The sequence below is a fragment of the Lissotriton helveticus genome, chromosome 2_2 (assembly GCF_964261635.1).
Source record: "Lissotriton helveticus chromosome 2_2, aLisHel1.1, whole genome shotgun sequence".
NCBI classification, from domain to species: domain Eukaryota; kingdom Metazoa; phylum Chordata; class Amphibia; order Caudata; family Salamandridae; genus Lissotriton; species Lissotriton helveticus.
Genome location: NC_136060.1, coordinates 167,594,410 through 167,620,050, shown reverse-complemented (window position 1 = coordinate 167,620,050; position 25,641 = coordinate 167,594,410). Strand labels below are relative to the sequence as shown.

Here is a 25,641-nt window from a genome sequence, read left to right as displayed (position 1 = left end):
GCGTGGTATTTAGGGTTACAAAATGGAGCATATAGAATGGGTGATAAACGTTTACTCAGAATATGTCATTTATTTGTGGCAGCATACTAATTTTAAGAATAGGGCTCAGATCTAAAGGGATTTCACGCTCCATAAAGTGCTGTTCCTCTGCTCGGATTCGTTGAACCTTCTTTGAGAGAAAACAAGTTTCTCTCATGATTTTCTCATGAAACCTATGGTTAGTGTGACAGAAACACACTTTATTTTATTAATTCACAAATACTTTCTTCATCCATGTGAGAAAAAAGTCCAACTTTAGGAAAGGCATGCATTTACAAAGCAGCAGCAGTATGTCTATTGATTTCCCAGTGCTATACTGTAGCTTCAACCCAGAGGTCTAATGAACAACTAGAATGATAACATTCTATATTCATGACAAAAGTGAGACATTCCTGGCCGCATTGATGCTGGAATAGCAACTGTAGGATCAAAAGAATTTCCTTTGGAGGAAAGTGCAGTAAATAAAATAAAGGGTTTAATTAATCATAATGAGAGCACTAACATCCGAATTCCTTGACAAAGGTGGAATTCCTTAACCCCATGTTGCTTCAATAGGTGCAGCTGAATGTTAAGTCTTTCCTATGGAGCAGATTGCAGCAAAAGGGCATTAAGAGGCTAACGCAGATAAGAAACTAGCTGTTCATAATCAATGTAAGGGTGTTTAGTCACTTATGGCATAATATTTTTTTACAGGGCTAAAAATACTCAATGAAAGAGATATCAATCCATGTGCTGTATTTCTTTTCCACATCTGTTTTCTCAGACTATTTATTCATTGTGTGAGTCACTGAATAGCTCCTCACTTTTAAAATAGTAAAATGTGTACGGCTGCCAGCACTCAGAAGCTGGAACTGCTCTCCAGGAGTCAAGTGACTGTCCTCCTGTTTGCCTGCTCAATGGACACCAAAGCAGAAAGACTCTTGCCTCAAACAAGACCCAGCTCACCAGTAAAGACTGGACCCTGCAGGAGCCGTGGCTGGAGAGAGACCTGGTGCCCAGAAGCCTGCTGATGACCTACGGACTGTCAAAGCGACCAGGAGAACTTTCCCAGCGATTGGATGAAAGTGAGTCATTTTTACGACTCCGAAGAAATGGTACTAAGTACAAATATTTGCAAAAAAAGCATGTCTGTCCCACTCGGAGCTTTTCTGTCATGCCAACAAAGGGTTCAGCAAATCACTGGGGTAAATATTTATGGCATACTGGAGTACTGCCTGACTATAGCCTCCAAACCTTCTGCTCTGCAGGATTTTGACAACCAAAATGGTCAGAAGGTAAAACTTTGTATTATGGCAAGCGGCAAATCTATTCCAGTTGCATAGAGACCTCAGAGGGTACAAATCCAGTGTTGTCCCACTTGAAGCCTTTGAAGCCAAAACCAATGACTTCAGTAGGAGCATGACAACAATATATCTAACTGCGGGAACCTTATCTGCTTCAGTCTTGGACTTTACTACCTCTGGAAGGCACTGAGCTCGCAAGGTAAACACTTTGACTCCATTTCGATCAACCTGAAACTGTGCCTAGGTCCAGATCCAGCTAAAAATTATTTTTTTCAATGGTGTGGTTCCTATTTTCGGCTCCCCTTAACCAATTTTAATAATTCTGGTGTCTTTTTAATCAGTAAATGTCTCTACATTTTTGTAAATTAGTTTGAGAAGTTTATTGTGTTGTTTTCTACGCTTAAAAGTGTCGACATTGCTTGAACTTAAAACCATTTCTCTCAAAATGAAGATTTTTTGGTAGAGAACAGCTGTCTGATTTACAATTCATCCATATTATGCAGTGGGGACAGCACTCTCAGGTAACTATTCTCTGGAATGGAGTCAGAGGGCCAGTGGTAACTAATACGCCCCTGTCACTACCTATGCTGTAGCAACCTTTCCATTTGGAAAATATTCCTACTGTAAATCAGACCCTTATAATTTAGGGTGAAATTAACCAAACAGTTTTTTAGATGGTGTGATTTTTGTTTGGTTTGTTTTTATGTTACTATTTAGGTGGTAGGTTATAAGAAGTAAACCTTTTTGATCGTTTTTTATTGATAAAGCACCATACATTTTGCCCAAATACAATGTATTGTAGTGAATGCCTGGTTGTGTAAGGATCATACAAAAGTGAATAGAGAAAGGGCAATAACAGATTAGTGGCAATGTAAATCATTTATTGGTGGTGCCATATGAATTTAAGGCAATGTAGTGAGTTTTAAGTGATTTTGCACTGTAAAAAATGTGTATCCTTTGTGGAGAATTGTTGCACTGCGATTTTTTCATGGTTCTTCAAATTATGATTTTGTCATGGAAAGTGTGCCCATTGCTCCAAGCAGTAACATGAGGTCCTATTGTCTATAAAATCACAAATGTTTTTCTCATTCCTGTGAGAAAAGGGCTGATGTGCGGAGTAAAACATGTATTTCCAACAGCAGCCTGTCAGTTAATTTCTACTGCAGCTTCACCGGAGAGCTCTAATGAACAACTACATTGCTGACATTCTATATTGATGGCAAATGTGCGGCACACCTAAATACCATGGTGCTTGAACAGGAACTGAAGAACTGAAAGCATTTCCCATGGAGGTGACCGCAGTATATGAACAAGACGGGGTTTACTTTCATCTTGTGAATTATAATTAGTGACACAGAAATCTAATCTAATCTTTGTTTTTTTATCAATTCACATTCTTCCTCATCTTTCTAAAATAGAAAAATCCAGCATACGGAGTTAAACGTGCTTCCAAAACCAGTCTGTTAGTTGATTCCCCACTATTCTCATAAAGCTGCAACGCAGAGTTCTAATGATTAACTGGAAAATGAACAGTCTATATAGATGACAAAACTGCTCCTTAAAGGTAGTGAGACCCCTCAAATGCGCTGTTTGTACATTACATTTTTCTTTTTACTTCTCCCACTTCCTTTTGTCAGTTTGCATCTCACTGTATGAGTGGCTTCAAAATTATTTTTGCTAAAGCCTTATAGCTCCCGGCAGAGGGCTCTGCCAGTTGTTAAAGGCCCTGAACCGGAGTTATAAAGAGGGTGAGGACCTTCAACAACTGGTATAGCCGGAGGCATATTCCACCCACTAAGAGTAGAATGTTTTAAATTAAAAAGAGAGAAACAGAAAGACAAACAATGGAATGTTGAAGGTTCGAGCTTACACCAGCCATTATAAGCCCGGAGCTACTCATTGTCTTCAATGAAGCTCTCAATATTCTAATGTTCTAACAAAGACTGTAAATCATATGCCTATTCTCTACCAAACTTTTGATTTTGATTGGCTCCTAGTGGGTCAATATCTACTCAAGAAAGTCATCCAGTACCGGAGGCAAGTCTCTTTACAGTATCAGCTCACTGTGCCTTCTTCCCCTAACCACTGCTTTTGAAAATCAAAGAGTTCTAATAAAAGACAGAAAGAATCATACACTTTCCTGTGCACAAGGCTGTGTATGTACATTAAAATGGTTCTCATCACTTCTGCTTCAAGTTCCTTAAATAAACAAGTCCTCAAAAATGTTTGTTTTTAAGTGTTTGTATTGTGTAGCTAGTGTTCTCAGTCTTTGAAAATTGTCTTACATAGTTGTCATTGTTCCGTCTAAATTACAAATGAATTTTAAATTAGTTCAATTGATTATCTTTCAAAGTAGTTGTTTATAAAGTTTACAAGGGTATTTCCTAGACAGTAAATGCATATTTGTAACAGTTTTTTTTATCAGGTGCTTATATTTAACACTCATTAGAACATTGGAATGTGGAGCACTCCATTGAAGACAATGGAGTGCTCCGTGCTTCTACGGGCCGGTAAAGGCCCCCAAAGCAACATTCCAATGTTGTTTTCACAAAGGCCTCTAGGAGCTCGTGGGGATATCAATCCCCTCGGGCTCCAAGGGGCCTATTTGTTAGAACATTCTGCCCTCTAGTGGCAGAATGTTCTAATAGCCTTATAGTTCTTCGCAGCTGGGCAATACCCGCTATTAAAGTCCCGCTCCCTTGTTAAACGCTGGAGCAGGACTTTAATAGCCAGTATAGCCCGCTACGGCGGGCTAAAAGGCTATGTTATTAGTATGCTTCCACATACTATGTATCCTCAGAAACATCTTCAAATGGATCCCTAGGATCACCAGGTGTACCATCACTCAAGCCCTAGTCACCGCTAGACTAGAGTATGGCAACACACTATGTCAGCATCCCAAATCACCTCCTCCACTGACTTCAGACCATCCAGAAAGCAGCAGCTAGACTCATCCTAGACCTCCCATAGCGCAACCACATTACGCCACACCTCAGAGAACTCCACTGGATGCCCAATGCACAAGCATTGCCAATATAATCTCCTCACACATGCATACAAGGCAAAGCACACCATTAGTCCAGCTTACCTCAACTGCCACTTCCACTTTCACCAGCCCACCAGACTCCTACAATGTGACTCACTCTTTCTCACAAACTCAAAAGCAAAACAGAAGGCCTATCCTTCTCCAACCTCGCACCCAAAACTTGGAACAAACTCCCTCTAAACATGAAGGCCTCCTCCTCGCTTCTGAAATTCCACAAGAAGCTGAAGACCTGGTGCTTCAACTAACACCAGGCAGACTACCTCCACACCTGCTCCAGCACATGGATATCCTTTGGGTGATAAGGCACACTTTACAAATCCAAATAACATAATGTAACATTACTTTATTTAGGAATTTTGTATGAGACCCGGTTGTTTTAACACAATAGGAATAACAACAATGGACAGTAGGCAATAAATCATTGTAGTCCTGCAAGTTAAGGTGGGACCCATCATCAGAAATTCTTCAAATGCAATCAGAAAAGAGTTGAGTCAAGCAAATCCTTTCTTTAAGAGTTCACCCCTAAGCAGTTTCCTGAACTGGAGATAGGTCAGTTCAGCTCTGATTTAGAGGTCAAAGATGTTCCATAGTTTGGGGCCCACTACACCCAAAGATCAAGTACTGTGGTTTTCCTCCTCTACAATCATTGTGCTACAAGGTGCTGTAAGCCTGAATAAAGGTCCAATTGGGGATATAATGTGTGGCCAGTTTTTGTGGATATGATGCCATTTTGTTCTAGTACGTTTTATGGATAATCCAGTGTCAAGGATTCCAGCCTAACCCCCAGTGTGAAGCAATTGAGTGCTTTCACTGCGGGCTATGCATGATCGTACTTTCATAGGTTCAAGTACATCTTGATGGCTTGTTTTTGAGTTTTTAAAACTCATGAACCAGCAGCTTTGGATGCTCTAGATAGACCTAATTACATAAAAATATCAATTTAATCTCACTTGAGTACTCTGTGCTGGAGTTTGTTTAGTCCTTTTATATGTATGTCAATGCCACTCTCCTTACGATTGGGCAGGGATGTTGGGTATGCACCCCTGCTATCTTTGAGTCTTGACTCAAGCAAATATTTGTTAGCTTCTGTTGGGATGGAAAAGTCCTTCACATGGTGATGACATGCATCCCTGCCCTGAGTGTCTCAACTGTACTGATGTCTGACTGGATCCCTAATGCTGATTTTTTGTTGTCATAGGCAAACATGAATCATGCATGTGTGACATGACATAGGCCTGTCTCACGGATTGTTGCATTATTGGACTGGGGAGGGAGACCAAAACGCCACCCTCATAGTAGTGCCTTTGGAGTTAAGCAGCACACGTGCAGTGGTGGGAGCATACTATGTACTGATCAGTAGGAGTAAATAGGTCCTTTTTACTTGGGTCACTGGAGTGAGGCATATAGGTTCACTCATTTAAAGACCTGCTGCTGTGTGCTTAACTCACCCTTGGCCTATATCAGTTTGGTGTGTAGAGCTGCGCAGTGCATGTGTGGTGCACATGGGCTTGTAGGTGTGCCTATGAATGGTACAATTCAGTGATAAAACAGTGCTGTGCAGGGTGTGTATGTAATATGCATGTGCTGGGTGTATGTGAGCCTGTGATTGGTACAATACATAATGGATGCAGCACTATGCAGTGCATCTATGTTATATGCATGTGCTGGATGTATGTGTGTCGGTGAATAGTACAATACATAAAGGAATTAGTGCTGTGTAGTGCGTGCATACATACGTATGTGCTGGATGTATGTGTGCCTGCAAATAGTACAATACATGGAAAACTCTGGGTTCCATTTAGGAAAACTCCGGGCTGACTGGAGAAACATGGGGAGGTAGAGGAATCCCCCCCAGACAGATGTGTGTATTGATGCATTGCTGCAAGCTGGTAGGGGCACACTGAAGTATGTCTATGTACTGTTTCTTGTAGAGCGAATATATCACCAGAGGGTCTCACAGCGCTTTGCCGAGACTCAGGAACAGCCAGAAAAGGGGCTGGGAATAAAAAGAGATTTAAAATAACCAAGTCTTAAGGGATTTACGAAACTTCATATGCTTAGTCTCGGTTCGTAGGTGCATTGGCAGAGAGTTCCAAAGGGTAGGAGCCAATTTTGAATAAGATTTGCTGCTGTGCTTAGCTGTTCGAACCTTCGGTATTTTTAGTAAGGGTTTGTTTGCAGAGCAAAGTGCCCTTGATGGTTGTACTTCTTCAATTTAGTTGCCAGTACTGGGGGCCCTGTCCATTTAGGGTTTTGTGGACAAGAAAACAAATGTTGAAGTCTATTTGCTTCTTGATAGGCAGCCAATGAAGCAACCTCAAGCTAGGTGCAGAGGGAGAGCGGGCTGGAAGATTTAAGAATAATCTGGCTGCTTGGCTGCTGTATTTTGCAAGACCTGGAGCTTATGAATGAGTTCAGTGTTTATGGATGCCAACAAAGCATTCCCATAATCCAGGCGACTGACCATCAGACCCTGGATCAATGGCAAACGGGAGGACAAAGGGACCCATTAAAATTTTTTACGAAGGGCATGCATTATGCCGTAACAAGTACGTATTGTATGATTGACATGATCACGCATAGAGAGTTGGTTGTCAATCATTACGCCGAGATTATGGGCCGTTTCTTTCGGTATGGGACAGGTACCTAGGATGGAAGGCCACCAATCATTTGTCCATAGCATCTGTGCATTGCCGAAAAGAACAACTTCTGCATTATTTGCGTTCAGCTGGAGGTTGTTTGTTAACATCCAGTTGTTTATGTCCAGCATACATTGTCTGAATCTATGTTTGGTGCTAGCGATATCGAGACCAAGAGTGATTAACAGCTGTGTATCATCGGCATACGACAATGTGTTGAAGCCGTGATCCTTGATGATTTTAGCCAAGGGAAATACATATAAATTAAAGGAACGCCTTTATTTATGGGTTGGCTCTTAGAGGTAAAAGCACCAATTTGAACTCGAGAAGTGCAGTCACTCATAACTCCTGAAACAGGCCAGTGCGGAGCCCTCGACACCTGCCTCTCTTAGGCGATCAAGAAGAATGGAATGGGAGATGGTGTTTAAGGCGGCTGACAGACCTAATTAGACTAAAATGGCTGACCTCCGATTGTCCAGAGAGTGTCCGATGCTATCCATCACTTCAAGTAATGCTGTTTCGGTGCTATGAAAAGCTCGAAACCCAGACTGAGAGGGATCTAGCACTTTATTTTTTTCTAGGTGTGTAATTAGTTGACCATTTATCAGTAAGTAGCCAGAGGAGGGCTGCTGTAAAGTAAGACATGATCGTTGCTTCACTGAAAGGGTCATTCCTTGTATGCCAGGTGGGCCCACCGTGAAGAGTACTGCTGTACTGAAAGGACCAAAGCCCATGTGTGGCGTTACACCCGGTGATCCCATATGCCAGGTGGGGCCTCGGTGAAGAAAACTGGAACCGCTCTCCAGGAGTCAAGTGACTGTCCTCCTGTTTGCCTGCTCAATGGACACCTGCCTTCTGTGTCAGAGGTCGTGTGCAGTGGAGAGTGAGTGGCCCTGTGCAGTGGAGAGTGAGTGACCCTGTATGCCAGAGATGGCCACTGAGACGAAGCAAGAAATGAAACCTGGTTGAGTTCGTCATTGGAGGAGAGAGTTTGTCGTGGTGATGCTAGCAGGACTGAGCCATGACTGAAGATCAGGGTCAGGCTTGTCGCAAGAGGAACCAAAGTACTTACCCTGTAGGAGGAGCACTGAGAAGCCCCCGACCACTGTAGTTGCATGTAAGAAATTCGAAGGCAGCTGACCGCAGCCTACCTAAGCAACATGTGCACGACTTAACGTAGGCACCAGTAGCAGCTTCAGAGCCCACAAAAGGGGCACGCTCAGAGACTCTGTTCACTTCTGTCCTGCTTGTGTGGATAAGACTTCCAGATTCGAGAAAGTTGCCCCAGGGGAACTTGCTTTATTAAAGTCCGTATTAAAGTCTGTATTAAAGTCTGTGACTTTAATACGAAGTCGGACCGGGACTCCTGAGACTCCGACTACTGGAGGTGCTTAACCTGAATATAGGCTGTAGTGAAGGGGTAATTACCATTACCACAAACTTGAGGGCAGTGGGACTCAGGGATTAGCCTGTGAAACACTAGAGCCCTGACCTCAAGGGACTGTGTGTATTGTTGCTGAATGTCGTATTGTACTTTGTAGTTGTAGATAAATACTTCTTTTTTCATAAAAGAGAGTATTTAAATGGAAAATCACTTATTGCTATTGCGCCTATTTTGAGTTGTGAGCCTGCGTTCACCCCTCTGTGTCTAGGTCCCCAGTGAAGCTTTGGTTGCTCAACCCTTGCTACCAACTGAGAGTCACGTGCTCAAGGGGTACTTGACCCAGTTGCTCAAGTCGGGTGCATGGGACATCAGGAGTAAAAGGCCTCAAATCTAGGGTTGGGCCCTTAATATGCTATGCCACAATCTGAAAACTTTTCAGTATAACATTTTAGCAGGCATCATCAATAGGGGCACAGCCATTTTTTGTACTTAAGGGCGGCTCTGTTGGAAGAATACCGAACTAATAAATATAGTTCCAAGAAATGTGCTACACACAGCAATTCCACACTAAAATCATATATCAACCATATCCTTAGTATGTATGAAAAATATATTTAGCTTCAGGGCCATTGCAAGACCCTAAAATGTATTTTTCATTCAATGCTACTTAGGGTGTGATCATATTTTGGAGTTATTGGGCATCCAGCCAAGATCCATTTTTCTTGCCATTACATAGAAGCGGGGCAATTCTATCTCGAAGAATGGTAAAAATTACATTTACGGAAAATATGAATATTTGGCAAACTTGCAAATAAATACAATTAGTGACAGTAATTGCGTGCGGGAGGATTCAGCATTGTAACTTGCAGTTTTCCTGTTCGAAAGTTGCTGTATTCCTCCTAATTGTGCCTCACATCACACTGTAAAATACAGCATTCACAGTTTTCTGTGTGAAGGTGAGAGAATCACATTTATCAAAAATTGCCCGATACCTATTTTGGGCAACTTACTTAGTAGGCTTGGAAAATAACAGATAGCGGCATCATGTATGAGGAACTGCAAACAAACACGGTTTTAATGTTCAAGGACATAATGTTCTAATCAATGGTTTATATAAGGTCAACCATGACTGACCACTCCTTAACCCTACAGGAGTGGGCTTTGTTGTGGATACTGATGACCCTGCAGCCTTGAATACTGCATGGGAACATATGGTGGCCATCATGTAAAGGAGAACACTACTAACTTAAAAGGCAAAGCATATTCAACAAAGTTTGATACTTGCATTGGCTTCACCTAATGAATATCTATCACAATAGTCTTCCTAAATTATTGTGAGTTCACGCAGTTCTACACACAGCAGTTACATTCATATTTGCACTCAATCAACCGTTTGTCCAAACAACCACACACTCACAAACACTACCAATTAATGCAGAAACTTGTTCATTAAAATAAAAGCAAGCCCACCCCCCCCCCCATTGGCTTTGCCAATGTTTGTTTTTGGGGGGGTATCTGGCAGCTACTGCGGCAAGGATTGGTCCACGATCCAACTGATTGCATGTGTCCTGTGTAGAAATGAATGGCTCTCTGCTGAGGTCTCTGCACGATCTCTGTTGGGATTAGAGCTAGTAGGTTGCTCAGTGGTTTTCCCATGGTTGTTAAACTTAGGATTGGCTATTATTGATGGAGGTTTGGTGCTCACAACTTGCCTGCTCTTCTAACCCACCCCACAACCTTTTGTTGAGGCTTGGGATGTTGGGGTTGTTCTGACGTGCTCCTCTCTTTGTTTTAAGGATTCTGTGAAGGGGGTTGAATTTCTGATCTAGGCTGGCACCACTGCCCTCTTTTGCTGTTGCATCCCATGCCTTGTTATTCTGGTGTGTGGGCGTTTGTTTCCTGCCACGCAGCTTGAAGTTTGTGTTACTTTCTCAGTGCTGTGCGAGATGAAATCATGTGGACAATTGATTTGTCAAGGCAGGTCTCTTTCTATAGCAGGTTCTGCCCCTATCTCACTTGTTTAACATGTCTGTCCGATGTGCCACTTGTTGGGACTTAACCATATCTGGAGGCAGGGCACTTTTGTACTATCAGCAATGAGGGGGGGGGGGGGGGGTGTTGGCTAGCAGGTCCAAGATGGCGGACGCGCCCTAGGCCAGGAAGAACCGCACTGCTGCCCCTTATCCGACATTAATCCTGGCAACCATTACGCCTCTGAAGCATCTGTGTCCCCTGTTTTGACTTTGGAGTTGCCCTGCATCTGAAGCAGTTACTGTGATGCTGCTTAATGGTGGCAAGCGGACTATTGCAGAGACCCTAATGCCGCAAGGTGTCTGGCTAGGGACAGCTGACAGGACCAGGCGAACGTGGCACAACACAGGCCCTAACTTTCTCCCTGCCAGACCACGGAGGAGCCTACTGACCGGAGCCTAGGTGCGTAGAGTTGTGAGCACCGTGAAATATATCCCTGCCCCCTGCTGTGCCTGAGGCCCGGGACACTCACCATACACACTGCTAGAACCAAAGGACTATCCAACCGGTGTCCCAGCGGGGACGCAGTACCAACGGCGCTGCTAAACCACCGGGCCCCTTTTCTCCTAGCATCTGTTGCGGGGCACCTCGCCCAGGGAGAGGTAGTGCCGGGAGTAGGGGCGGCCATCATCAGGTGCGGCTCCCGTAGTCTAGGGGGAGACCCCTGCGGCCCTGCTGGGGCCTACCTGCTCTGCTGGCCGTTGGCTGCATTGCTATCTTGCCCCTCGGCGGCCTGCTCAGACAAAGCGGGCACTGGCTATTTCCGACTGCCCTTCCTGTTGCCTGCCCTGCGCCTTGTTGCCTACCTACACAGTGGAGACTGGCCGGTTGCTGGATCCCAGGGAGCAGCGCTCACTGGCCCATGACCAGAATTGTACTGCCACTGGACTCTGGCCACGCAGAAGAGCCCCTCCCTACATCCTTACTTTCAGAGCCGCCTGGCCTTCTCCAGTCATTCCTGTTGATACCTTCTCCTTGCCGCTAGCTGGGGTCCAGGAACCAGGTGGGTCTAGGAGTCGTAACTTTGCTGCTGCACGATTTACGCGCCTCCTGGGGACAGCGGCCACCTGGACCTAAGCGAATCTCTCTGCTGATAACAGACATGATGCTTGTTGGGACATGGCTTGCGGTCCCTGTGGGAGCCACTGCCTGCGGCTCGTGGTCGCTTCGCCAGCCCCCTTCAGCGGCTCGTGATGCCCTGTCCCCGGCCTTCCAACCACTTGCCCCAAGTTGCGCAGTTCCCTCTACGACCTCTGGCAAACAGGCCTCTCAGGTGTCTCCCTGGGCTGCTCGTGCTGCTGCGCTCCATCGCACGCTAAGGAGCACGCAAGCGGGCCCTGACTGGTGATGGTAACACTGTCACTGTGAGAACCTGGGTAAACGCAGTGGAGAACCCCTACTGGTGTTGATTTAGGCCCCTAGCGGGCAGCATATACCAAACCACTGAAAACCCCCCGGCGGATCAGGGAGTGGTGCCCAGCCCCCCTGATCCTCAATACAAGTCAAAGTGCCCATGGGTGGCCTATGCTCGGGCTCCCAGCCTGCAATGCTGTGACAACCGCCAGTCACAGAGCGACAACCTGGAGAATCCACAGCAGCGTGCTCACTCGCCCCAACTGAGTCCCTTAGCACTAAACTGAACACAGTGCTACAAGCAGTGGAGAAGATCAGAGCTACCCTCTGCCAAACGTGCATGTCCCCGGCCTGGACCCTACTGGCGATACTCAGACTTTTTCACCCTTGCACCGGCCACATTACTACTAGAGTTCGCGCATAGGTGCTATCGGCATATCCTATACATCACACGCTCCACTATCCCATATGCGCCAGCACTGCCCCTGCTGGACACACCTAGGGCTGGTACCACTAACTCACCTGTGGAGCTCTACACTTGGCTGGAGGCTGGCCTACACACCCAGGGGGATTTCAATTGGATTGGGTAACAAGTGGGGGGGCATGTCGAGGGAACCTCTAACACACCGTACTGTCCAATATCTGCACGTGATGGGGACCGGCAGACACCTCACATGATAGCTCGCAGCTTCCTTGCGCCAGTGTTACTCACATCCTCGAGCAGCACAGGGAGGACCATTTGGCCTGCCTGAGCACAGATAAAGAGTGGCTCGCCATAGTAGAAAGCCCAGTCCACGTACCACAGAACGCCCGCTCTCCAGCCGCACCCAATACTATATAGTTCAGCGAACCTACCTAACCCCTGCCAAGATAAACAGATACTTCAATCGCGCCAATGCCCATTGCGCCAGATGTCACCTCCTAGACCCAGACCTCCTTCACATGTTGTGGGCATGCCAACTTCTTACAACTGGCGCTTATTGCTACAGAAAGAGAACAAACATTTACCCAATTCAACACATTTGCAGGCTTAAACGAGTAGTAAGTTCTATTTAAGAAGGAAGAGCAGCCACCTAGAAGTTGAAATTAACTGGTTGCGTAGAATTATATAAGTGTTGTGCCTAACTTTCCCCCATTTGATATTGCATAGAATAGTTCTGTGACCCTTGGAGTGTTGCCAGTGAGGCTGAGCAGTGAAGTATCTTGCTCCTCGTGGAGTTTCCTGTAGATGTTTTCTAGTAATCTGCAACTGTACCTTATGTTTCACGAGCCTATCCTAAAGTACGAATAAAGAGGCTGCTTGTTTGTCTTAAGGCATCTATACTAGTTACTGTGTACAGTGGATCTTTTAACACTGGAAACAAGATTAAACAAATATCATGTAAAAGCAGTTAAAAGAGGAAATAAGAGCTGAATATCCCACCAGTGATTTCATTATTAGGCAGCCCCTGCAGCAGTCAAAGGAGAGACAGAAAAAAGGCTGAACACTTCTAAGAATGCGTAGAAGGAACATTCAGCCCTGGGCATAGATCACTGAGAAGTGTTGCTGGGAGCAACACAATGAAAGAAGATGCAGGGAAGGCATCTAAGTGGGAAAGTGCTGGAAGGAGAATCCACAACAGTACAGAGAGAATGCGTTATGTATTGGTCTGAAGCATGTAGCAGCAGTAAGAAGTGAATTGTGATAGAGTTATTATTGAATTTCTTTCCCCGGTGTGCAAAGCAGGATTGCAGCGTTTGTGTGGTTAGGGGAATATTCGGTGCCCATGTGTGTCCATTTGACCGGTGCATGGGTAGGTAGGTACTCATACTATGTGGTGAAACAGTAAATTGGAAATGGGGCAGTTTTACGTATAATTGACAAGATGAACTGTTGTCATGTGATTAATGAGAGTTGAAGGAGCCCCATAGCTAAATTCACATGTTGTCCTGTTGTTAACCACTTCGGCGCTCATGACGAGCACAGTTACACCGCTCGCACGCTGATGACGAGCTGAGCTCGTCATGTAACGCGGCTTTTTAAAAAACACAGCGCGCAGCGGGAAAACCGCTAGCGCGCATGCGGTTAAGGAACGAGTGACAATAGAAAGAGTTCCACCAGGATGCCCTGCTTTTGGATGAGTGAGGGTTGAAAGATACACCTTGTGTACTTTTAGTGTGATTTTGGAAAGACACCAATTTGCATATTTCTAGAGAGAGGTTTGAAAGACACCCACTGTATTATTCACAAGATGTCCCGTTATAGAATGAGTGAGGATTAAAAGATACCAGTTGTGTTTTCACAAGATGATTTTTATCAACTGAGCAACTGCTAAAATACGCCAACTTCTGTGCTTCAGTTGACAGATCAGCTGTATGCCTGGCCGGGTTATTGGTGGTGTGCTAAGGTCTTTGGTGGAGGTGCAGCTTACTCAATGCATGTTTTGTCATGTTGATATAATTCAGAGTTCTTGATTTTGAGGAATGCTGCATATTTTTTCAGTTAGTCCAAGCTAGTTATTCGTTTGATGCGTTTCTAAAGGGCGCTGTTGGTCTTACTTTCCCTGTGTTGTATGTGCTCTGCCACCACGTGTATGATGCTGAATAACATGCTGCTGTGTCACTTGAAGTGTTGGTCTGATTTTTATGCCAGTTTGGATCAGAGACTGGGCAGTAAATTGTCATGCACAGAGTGGTGTACACTCTAGATGTATCCTTGTGACATGCAACGCAACCTAATGTTTCCTGACTCTATCCTGATTTACAAATAACAAAGCTACCTATTTGAACTGTAGAGTCAAGGCTGCTTACAAAGGGAAATGCAAGACTATGGTACATCCATCAAGGGATGTTATGGTGAACTGTCTTGCAGTAAGTGTTCACCACTTATCGACAGTAATGTGTTTAGCATATGTGTGGTGACATTTACCAATTGGAGCCCTTTTATAGCTACATTTTGAATATATTATGAGACAGGATCTAAAAGGTAGAGTTCACAACCCACAAATGTTCAGCTTAGTGGAGACCATCCCAATGCAGGCAGAAAAGGAGTCATGGCAGCAAAATGTAAAAACAAACAACTCTCCGCAAGGATGGCTGTCCCATGTGTTCCTACGGATGTGAACAGTGGTGTTTGAAATATTAATAAAGAATTGATATATAAAATAGGACGGCCGCCCTATATTTCTTCTAAGCAGTGAGTCAGAAGAGAGCATACTATGATCAGCCAAAATGGCAAGAGTGTATTGCGTATAAACCAACTCTTGCAGACATCTGAGACAGTCTGCTGGCAAAAAGAATGGGTGCATGAGCACAGCACCAATCCAACAAAAGACTGCTGTTACAGATTTTGTTTCATATTAGAATGTGTCTCCTTTAATCCACGCTACATACCTGCCAGTTTTGTTTCTGCCATGCATTGATACAAAGGAAATGAGCCTACTTTGATAAAAAAGTTTAAATCTAAGATTTCCAAAGACCTTCCAGAAAGCCCTAATAGGCCCGTGATGATCTAAAATGTGCGGAGCAGGCGTGGCCATGATTTATGTAATTTCGTGTAGTATAATTTGGCAAAATTACACTAAATGCATCTCACAATGAAAAAATTACCCAAACTAAAAACCGGTCGGGTAAAACTTCAACTTAAAAATGTCATGTTAGTCCGCATTCAAAACATGGCTGCTTCTGTTCAGATTTGTAGTTTTGCACTCAAAAATTAACCCAGTGGTTCACTCAGGTAAAAGTGTTTACCTGAAATGGCACTCGCATTAAGAAATTAACCGAATGGTACGGTACGTCTTGCATTAAAATTTCACCCCGCTGCACACAAACAACTCCCCTCCAAATTGTGTGTTCTATGAATTCATGATCTTGAATACGCCTTTTGTGTTTGCCTTTTTTGAGGACCTTCAGAAAGAAATAGGTATGCAAAATATTTTAGACACTGTGGAGAAATGGCATAATCACTGTAATTTTGGGTAAATTTGGTGATGCCATATTACTTAAATTACTCCAAGTATTCAGCATAATTAAACTTTCGCCTAGGCCTAGTCGGGGGGCTTCACTTGTAGAGGTCAAAGAAAAGCAGTCATTTTGGATTATTCTGCAGTACATATGGGACAGCCCAGTGTCCTGCTCCCAGTACTTTGATCACTAGGGAACAGCTGTCTGACAGACACTCTCACTCCCTTTGAGTCACTGGTCCATGCATTCCTCTTCTGGAAACCAAAGTGTTAAGGAGGTTACAAATTACTCAATTATTGTCTGTAACTAAGTGTTCTCACAATTGTCATGAGCTTAACCCTTCCTAAATCCATTTGTGTTTCAAGGGCCAATGCGGAATAAAAAATGTTTTGTTCAATTGCAAATTTAGAACACAGCAAAAAGTATATGTTTTACAGAATGTTTCTCTGCTGCGAAAGGGGATGCAAGCATTTGGCCTAGTGCTTCATAACTCAAGCCAGTAAAGGTGTAAAAAAAGACAAGGTATGGGTGTTTAGCGGGATAGTGTTCCCTGGATCACCTTCAAAGACTCGGGTCTAGTAGTGCCGACTCAGCCTCTTATCTCATTAAAAGGAGTCACATTATTTTGGATTGTGTTAGCCTCTGTTAGATATGCTTGGCTGCAACCGCCTTACCTTGCAGCTTTCCATGTAGCTCATTCAACAGGTGGAATCGATGCCACTACCCACTGGGCAGTGGAGACGCAGCCTTCTTAGGGAAGACTCCAAATGGCTCAGTGTATAGGCTGAGTAGGCTAGGGGCAAGGATAGGCACCTTGTTAAACCACAATTGGGACCTAGTATTTCTGAGACAAGTGGGGTTAGTGGCGGAGGGTGACAGTTTCCATTTATTTCCTAAGATTCCTAAGGCTTTCTATTCCTCTTATAGGGCCTTGTTGAACCATGGTGGGTGTAAGCAAGGTGAGTGGGGTATGGATTGCCATGAGAGGGAATAGTATGATAAGATGGGTTGGTCTGCGTGTGATCTGGCAGGATGCAGGCCTGCCGGGATGAAACATGAAGGGGTGGGATTTCAGTGCTAGCTAATCATGACGAGGAATTGAGAGGAAGAATATTATTGAGGAAAAAAGACGGCATTGGGGAAAGGCGGTAATTATTGCAGGGTGTAGTGGACATTAGGAGGTATGCTTGGGAGGGTATGAGCACCCTGTTAGAGGTTGGTATTCAGATACCTGAGTGCAGATTAGGGGTGGTGAGGGAGTGTTGAAATGGGTGTTGACTTAAGCGTGTTGGGTTTGGGTGATTTGTTAAGGCGGGAGATAGAGGAAGCTTGTGATAGAGCATTGAGCAGGAATAGGAAAATATAGTCAAATAATGAAAGGCATAAATCTGTGGACTGAATCGGTATCTTACCAGTATTATAGATAGAGATAGTGGTAGTTCAATTAAATAGTGATGAGAGAGAAATTTGAAGCTTGAAGCCATGACAAATGTTAGTAGAAGATGTAATATGGAGATTGTTGTGGAAGATGTCAGACCAGGATGCGGGGTTCAGGATAAAGAAGAGGAGGTCTGTTTTAAGCTTCCCATATCAGCCACTGTGATATTGATCGGCAAAGAGAGTATTTGCACATTCTTCCCGGGCTGTATGTTTAGTTCTGTTTGCTGATGGTTTGGAGAGATTTGGAGGGTATATGATCTTAAATTAATTGATCCGAGCTTTCTCTACTTAATAGACACTATGAGTGATTACGGAGGATTGCGGCTGGCCGAGGTCGTGGAAGGCCAAGAAGCGGCAGGAGATTGCAGGTTTATCTCTTGGGTTTTCTCAGAATATTTGGAATTCTGAACCTCCAGCGATCCACAGATAAGAGTCCGGTGGGCCTCAGACAAACTCGGGGTGGTGGCAGCCCAAGAGGATTCGGGGTTCCAGCTGCCCAATTCCAGGGGCCGGGGATAGCAGGCCAAGATGGCCTATTTGTAAGTGTTCACTTACTATTTTAACAAATATTACCTATATTCTTGGTCAAGCATCCCTCAGTTAAGAATACTCCTCTTTCAATATGTATTCTCATCCTTGGAGGAGGTACAGCAGAATGTCCAAGTTCTTTTTTTGTTTCTGTGACCCTGTCTTCATGTCTTGGATTGACCTGAAATGGCTACCTCCCTCAAAGAGGGGAGTCCTCTTTCTATTTCTATGATCTTAGGCCCAGACGTCTTTGAGGGATTTTTCATCTTAATTTTTGCAAAGTCCTAAATACTTTCTAGGCAAGGAGGTACGGAGGGATAACAGAAGTTGTTGCCTGGCTGGGTAAGCAATTTCCTCCCAGCAGATATTCAATGTTAGGGCACACTCACTCCCAGCTGCTACGGCACTTCCCTGGGCTAGATTTCAGGGCCACTCATCATTGCAAGCTTATCAAGCCTCATTCAGATACCACCCTCCACACCACTTTCATCAGAGTACAGGACAATAGCGGCTAAGTAGAGGTGCCAGTGTTCCCAACAGCAGCCCACAACAGGTGAGTGTCCGCTGCTAGGTTTCTGAAGGCCTCGGCATGGACGCAGCACACAGCCAAATGATTTATCGATTGCGGACGCCATTGCAATCGCTGGTTGTGCCGTATACCCAGAGGCCTTTAGTTGGATCCCCGCTGAGTATTAGGTCTGCTAAGATCTTTTTGGAATTTTCGGAATGGGGCTTTTCAATAGGTCATGCCCTTGTGGAAGCGTCCTACAAGCTCCACAAGTTTTAGTAGCGGGCAATTCTGGAGGTCATAACACCCGTCAGCAGGTATGCAAGAGAAATGTGAACCACTGCTCAAAGTAGCCAGTTGAGGAACGATTAATTAGTATAGAAGCAAACTGGCCCCTCATTAAAGCCCTGCACATAGAAAAAAAAACAAGAAAGAAAGGGGACATCATGGAGCCTCTCTACTCCAGTGTTAAGATTGTGTGGAGGAAATGCCTGTGATAGTATCCCAAGGGGGGCATTAAATTGTAATTTGTGCTGTGGAAGATACAAATCACTGGAGTCAGAAGTCAGAAGGAAAACAAGACCAACCTCACAAAGATGGCCACCATCAATACTAAAGATCGGGTCCTTTTTAATGACCATGACCGCCGTCAGCCTGACTTCTCTGCACTCCTGATGTTGCTGGATTAAAAAAAAGTTAAAAGAAGTTGCTTAAACTTCTCATGTTTCAGATAATGGTGAAATGTTACTGAATATAAATGAATTTAGAATGATGTTCATAAATTACTAGGCATTATGGTGGGGCGCCATACAGTGTACTTCGCACACAGCTGATTTTTCCTACTATGAGCTTTTGAAAACTCACACAAGCCGATTTAGAGGAGGCTGTCACCCTTCTTGCTGCACAGCAGATTATGACATTGACTTTAGACACAGCACACATCCCCACTGTGATTCACAAATGCTCTGGCAGTGTCCTGCGATCTCTGAGCTAGTGTGGAATAGCTAGTGTTTACAGAAACAATTTAAGGCCTCCCAACTTTTTGTGGGATGTGTCAGTTTAATGGGCTTCTGAGGCACACACACTCCCTTCCACCCCTTACACCATTGTTCTTTTGTAGCTTCATGGCTGACTGTGCCTGGCTCCTGTTCAGCTGAGAGCATTGCTTAAGAGCACTGGTGCTGAGGGGCACAGGATAGCTGGAGCCATGCCAAGCTAGCCTCAACCTCTTCCTCGCCTCCCTCACTTGTTTCCTTTTCTTCAAAGCAGGTTGCATTTTCCATTCACAGGCAGATTAATTACACTGCCCGACACCACTGCTCTAGTCATCCGGCCACTTGCATCCATTTCCTGAAGGGCTGCCAAAGCAGTTTACAGCTCTAATGGCAGGGAGGAGTACTCTCTCTTTGTGGTAACTGTAGCAGACTGCGCCAGGTTGGATCCTGGTGCATTCCTTCCCAAGCCACGGAGCTCATGGAAGAGCTCCCATTATGTCGGCCACCTTGGAAGTCAAACAAAATCTAATATTCATGTATTCGATTTTAAATAAAACCATGAAAGAACAAGAACAATGCACTACATACAATAAAAATAGCACATAGGTTCAGGGCTGGACTGGCCGAAGCGGGCACCAGGCATTTCCCTGGTGGGCCGGAGGAGTGGGGGCCGGTTTTGTGCCCATGAGGGCCGGTTTTGTTACTGGGGGCCAGTTTTGCAGCAGTGCTGCAATATTCCCCCCCTGTAACAAAAGCGGGACCGGTGCTTGCTAGCACCCCCGCACCCACGGATGGTCGAGAAGCAATCTGCCAGGGCTAGTTGTTGTTCCCAGTCCGGTCCTACATAGGTTAAATCCATAGAACCACATAAATAGGTCAGCAATAATAATGTGCGTAAGATTAGTGTAAATAACTCAAGTCATCCCACTTAATCCCATCTTGGAAGTCATGGCAACACTACCATCAGTGTAGGAAAAGACGAGAAGGTGACAAGTGTTCACCTTACCTAATCAGAATTTTTAGCACTGATTGGTCCAGGTTGACCTCAGCTCCTACTTTCAGAATAAAACAGTGATGCATGGTGAAGGGAGGCATCTCTTCATCGTTGCTGCCCTGTAAATGTTCATAAGTGGAGCTTCTGCATAGATCGCAATAATTGTTGACTGCTCTCTTGTAAAAAAATAGATTTGCAGCTGGGCAGTTGGCTTTAGCATCACACAAGGCTATAAATGTGAGACCCACCTTATGATGCCCTCTTTGGAGGAGGGTTCATCCTTACTTCATTGGTCATAAGAAACAAACAGATGATCTGCTCCTATAAAACTCATTATGTTCAGGTAGAACTTAACTATGGCTAACACAGAAATAAAAAAGGGGATCTTTCAGCTGAGGTTGCTGGTGGTGCAAACAAAGCTGCAAGCCCATATGTACTCTGTTTAAAACGTGCTGTTTTTGATTCATAAGAGAGATCGCAAGCTAAGTCTGGCTTCTGCTAAAAGTTCTGTGGGGAGTGTTCAGGCTAGCAGGAAGCCACTCAAATTTGTGGTCGACCAGCCACAAAGAAATACAATGTAGTTTCAATACATGAGTAAATGAAAATAGGAATCCCGAAAGCGGGCAGTAACTGGATATTACCCTTGCTGTAGAAGAAAGGTAATGCCTTGAAATGTGATCATACGAAAACCTTTCCTGAGGTTGGTAGACCTCAACTCTCCTAATTCCTTTTTTTTATAGGAATCTTCTTCATGGCCCACTTTAGCAGCACATTTAGAATTGCCTTTTGAAGCTCCACCAGGGGTTTCAACTGGCCACTTGTTTTGTGGTGGACTTACTGATAAACATGTGCCCATTATGAGTTCTGCCCAGTGTCCGCTTGTTAAAACTGATTGCTTTGCACAACTGAATCTTCTGCAACATTCTGCTTACCCACCGTCAGGAAAAAAGATTGGTGCCATTACTTGTGGTGAATCAAGTTCTCCCGAGACTTGGACAGGTAGACCTCGCTGTGGACTGGAACAGTATTTCCCCTTAACTGAGTTCTACGTGAATGTTCCTTCTACTTCTATGAAACCTATTTAGAGCCGTGTAGAATAGCCCCTCTTACCGATGCTTCGTGTTTAGGAATTAGAGCATCTGTTTTGTAGCGGCCATAGTAGATGTGTGGTGTAAAAATCAATGTTAGTAGCCTCGAGGCTTTGTCTACTTACTTTCTAAAGAACTCCTTTCCTTCGTAGAGCAGATCAAAAATCTTTCCCTAAACATCTTGTCATAACGATATGCTGGAGAACACCTATGTTGGAAAACGTTCAAGGAAGCACGTATAACTGTTGCAGAAGCTAACTCCCCTTTCCTCAAATTATTTTTGAATTTTACCTGGTCACATCTGTCAATTATAAATTCCTAAGAGGGCTCTGATATTTGCTCCCTTTATCAGGATGGCAGCCATGAAGAACTTCCTTTCTGCAAAAGTCTATAATCATCCACATTCATTATTTAGGGGGCTGTGTGTGTGCCTGCTTTGTTCCTTCATTATCTTTAGGCTGCTGAGGCTATAGAGTTTCACATTGGATGGCTTTCGAGCAACAAAGGAGCTTAATCTCATTATCACTGCTGGAGAAGGGGCCGGTGTTTTTAAAAGCATCCGAGCCTTATGCCATAAATGTCCCATTTGATAGACGCCTAGGCTTCTTCTTAAAATCATGTAAGAAGTATTACTTCTCTTTGAATGCTATGGGTATGTGTATACACTTCACATTCCTGTCCAGAAGTAAAGGGAAATGGGCAATATCATCCTGTGTAGCCTGTTTTTTCTCACACAATTCTTTCTTCATCCTGCAGCACAACTTCAGCTATGTCTCCTAGAGGTTCCTCTGAAGTAACTGTAGCAGGTTACTAATCGTTATGCCACAATAGAATGATAGGTGCAATAACCGGTTCCAGAGTTCCCTAAAAATCAATAACATCATCCACGCTGGTAGAGGAGGAACCAAGGGTTATGGGGATTGTACCAGTGACTGCTGATCGTGTGCTCAAATACGGTGTATAAAGAGCATATGTTGGGGAGAAAAATGAAAATCAGCAAGAATTAACATCATTGGAAGTTCCACACTTTTGAGCTGTGGAGAAATGCAATGATAAAGGTCCTGATACAGTCCTTATCACTAACTGTTGAGTTCCATTTTCTCTTCTTCATTTTCTTATTGTTGCTGCATCTCCTTCCAGGATGAAATGGATGATTGTCTCACTTGTTAGGGTATGGTCACTGTACGACTTGGTCGGCAATCAAAATGATGATTCAGAGGGATGGACTGATGAATTCACTAATGACACAGATTTGATCCAGAGAGAGTTGGTTACTAACAAGGGACTTGGCAACCTGGAGGGTCATCGACAGTGGTATCAATGGCAAAAAAAATGGTTTTGAGGCTTTCTGGAGAGGCGCATTTGATTCAGATGAAAGACAAGGGATATCATCCAGGGATAAGGGTTTTTGATGGTGCAGTGGAAACCAGACAGGTTTCCATTTTTCAAGGAACAGAAATTGTCTGCTCCTTGCTGAATCATCTGCTTTCTATGTCATGATTTTCTGTGGAAAAAGTTTTACCAATAGCAGAGTATTAGGGAAAAAGAGGAGATTAAAAAACCGTGCTAACTCTTGGCACGTGGATTATCGATATACATCTTTAAACTGAATGTGGGACGTAGTTCGGAAAAGGTTTGGGCATTGTGCCTCGGTGCGACAATACAGGATAAGTTATCCCTTGCCTCGGAGCTCAGCCTCCACCTTGAGAATGGAGTCATAGAAATCAATGTAATAGACAACAAATGAAACTCTTTCTACCTGGAAGTCTGCATCTGAAATGCAGTAGAGGGTTGATGAAAATAGCTGTGAAAAGAAAATCCCTCACAAACGAGATGTAGCAAAAATGTTAAATGTTTTCTGGTTGCTTCTAATATAGTTATAATGTTTGACTTCGAGGAACCAAATGTCAAAGTGCGTTCACTTCATTGCCTGAAGTTTTGGACAATTACAATAAGGTAAACTGCTATTAAAGAGACAATTGCAATCCATACGTTTTGATATAGCATACAGCAAAATATCAGTTAACCAGGGACACACATTCCAATCAGAGAAAATGTATCAAGTTAAGTGAACGAATACACAAATGAGGCATGATGAAAAATTCCATATTGCTTCTACACAGTCTGATGCTTAGATGAGACATGTCAATGATATGAAATAATATGATAAAAATGTATAAAGCGCACTAAAACCCGCAGGTGGCAAAGCACTGTAACAGGATAGATAGGTAAACCGGAGGAGCACTTGAAAATGTTAATACTTTGAAGAAGGCATATTCGATGTGGGATCACATTCTACTAAAAAAAACTCCACCTACCCATGTCCGTCCAGCTTGATATTTCCCACAAAATCATAGAGGTGTCGGTTAGGCCCTTCACATTCAATCCTGCCAGAAAGTCTCATTAAAGCATCAATGTCCCTTATTTCTGAGGTTAGCGGCAAACCCTGGGGGGAGGGAAAACATTTGTTCAAACATTATCAAAATACTATTATTTAAACACTAAAAATATTGGAGATTAAATGTAAATACTGCATAAACATATGAGCATATTTAGGCAAGTGTTTTGTTTTATTTCTATGTATGTTTATCCGGAAATGCGCGTGCCAAGCACTATCTTTGCAATGTTTTACAGCTGTAATAATGTAATTCCTGTTGCCAGACTCCATCACATCCTATATGTTGGCTCTGGTGGCTCAGTGGACTAGTGCATCCACGGAAGGAATAAGGCATTGACCTTATGGTCCCAGTTTTAATTGTAATTCAGGAGTTCCATCAGCCTTTCACTCCTCTGAGGTGGATGAAATGAGTACCACTGCGCTGGGTAACACCACCCACATGTAATTCTGCACCAAGAAGCCTCCTCGAAGTGAACTTGAGGCTTACAAATCCACATTGCGAGTAAACATGATGCATCATGGGCACGGAATTTAGTCTTCTCCATTTCCACCCTGCAGTTGGATGCACTTAGTAAATCCTCTTGAGAGACTTCGAACTTCTAGCTCATTACCCAGCGGTGGTGCGGGACATGTTTATGGCTTCTGGTTGCTTCGTGGATACGGATTTCCTTGAGCTGTTCTGTTCCAGAGGGGGCAGAGGCAGGCAGCCAGAGTGTTAAAGCACCAGCATCAGCGGGCACGCGATCTCTGGACGCGCTGAATTACAGACCTCGTGAGCACGAGGGAAACAGGATGTTTGCTGGCTGGGACGCTATTACCAAACACAGAACAAATATCTTTCTTTACGCACGATGTTTCTGAATAATGAGCAGCAGCAGCACTAGGGAGCACAAGGCATACGGACGTAAACACGACAAACATAATGCCTCATATTAATGGCTTCGGGAACGGGTTTCTGGGCGCTATTATTAGCACTGCCCGAAATAAAGTGAGCTGGATCACACGCTTTAGTGACATGAGCAGATATATCGGAGTTTATAACCAGAGGCCTCAAAGTGCCAATTGCTATGTTTTTCCATCAGCGTTACAGCAATGTTTCACAGCAAATTAGGGAATATGATTAACCAAACACATTGTCCCAAACATTAAACAGTGACAATTCTCCATTATATTGCCCTGCTGTTTCATATCTTAATTTTTATCCAACATGGAAACAGTAAGCACTGCAAAAGGCCACAGGGACAATTCACCAAGATGAAGAGCAGAAAGATCAATAAAGGTCACCAGATTACTAGAATGACTGAGGGTTTGGGGCAGGAGTTGAAGAGGACGGGAGGTGGGGATGGACGACTTCAGATGTAAGGATAGAAAAGTGCACTTGACCCACTACTTGGAAACCATAGGAAATGAGAGTGGAAGGCGCTGTGTGCAATACGTACCATAACAACGACCAAAGCATGCAGCAGTAAATTAAGCAGTCACAGTAATTACAAAAGCAAAGACTGAGAAAGCACACACGTCACCAATGGTGAAATACGGATTTCAGCAAAAAAAAAAAGAACTGTATGTTTCAGCAGCAGTGAACATTGAGAGACCACTCAGAATAAAATACAAGGCAAAGATTGTTGCTTCAAACTTGCAGGTTATTTTATATATGCAACAATGGTCCCATGCATATAAAAAATAATAAATATAGACAGAGTCAATCTATATTGTGAGTGACATGCCCAGCCGGACAGCGGTCTTCAAAGTTTACTCAATATTTAGTTAGAACACAAGAAGTACCTTCCACAGTTCAGCCAGTGTGGTACACAAGCCTGTGCCCAGCACTGACAGGTCGGGTACAGAAAGTAGCAAAGACAGGCTTTTTAAGGCAGAAGACGTTTTCTGTTTTACAATACAGATGTACAGAATTTGTAAAGAAGCACTATTACATTACATAGTAGTCACGTTTTGTATTAAGTGCTAGTTAG

The 25,641-nt window shown here is 43.9% G+C and overlaps 1 protein-coding gene across 6 annotated transcripts in view; it reads right to left on the bottom strand.

Annotated features, from left to right (window-relative positions):
• The window catches only part of ATP8A1 (ATPase phospholipid transporting 8A1), a 1,103,292-nt gene that overhangs the window by 810,869 nt on the left and 266,782 nt on the right, over positions 1–25,641 (bottom strand). For all 6 annotated transcript variants that reach the window (XM_078678248.1, XM_078678246.1, XM_078678250.1 and 3 more), the window contains one exon: positions 23,589–23,716. In XM_078678248.1, the coding sequence (XP_078534374.1) occupies positions 23,589–23,716 (128 nt within the window). The remainder of the gene's footprint in view (positions 1–23,588; positions 23,717–25,641) is intronic.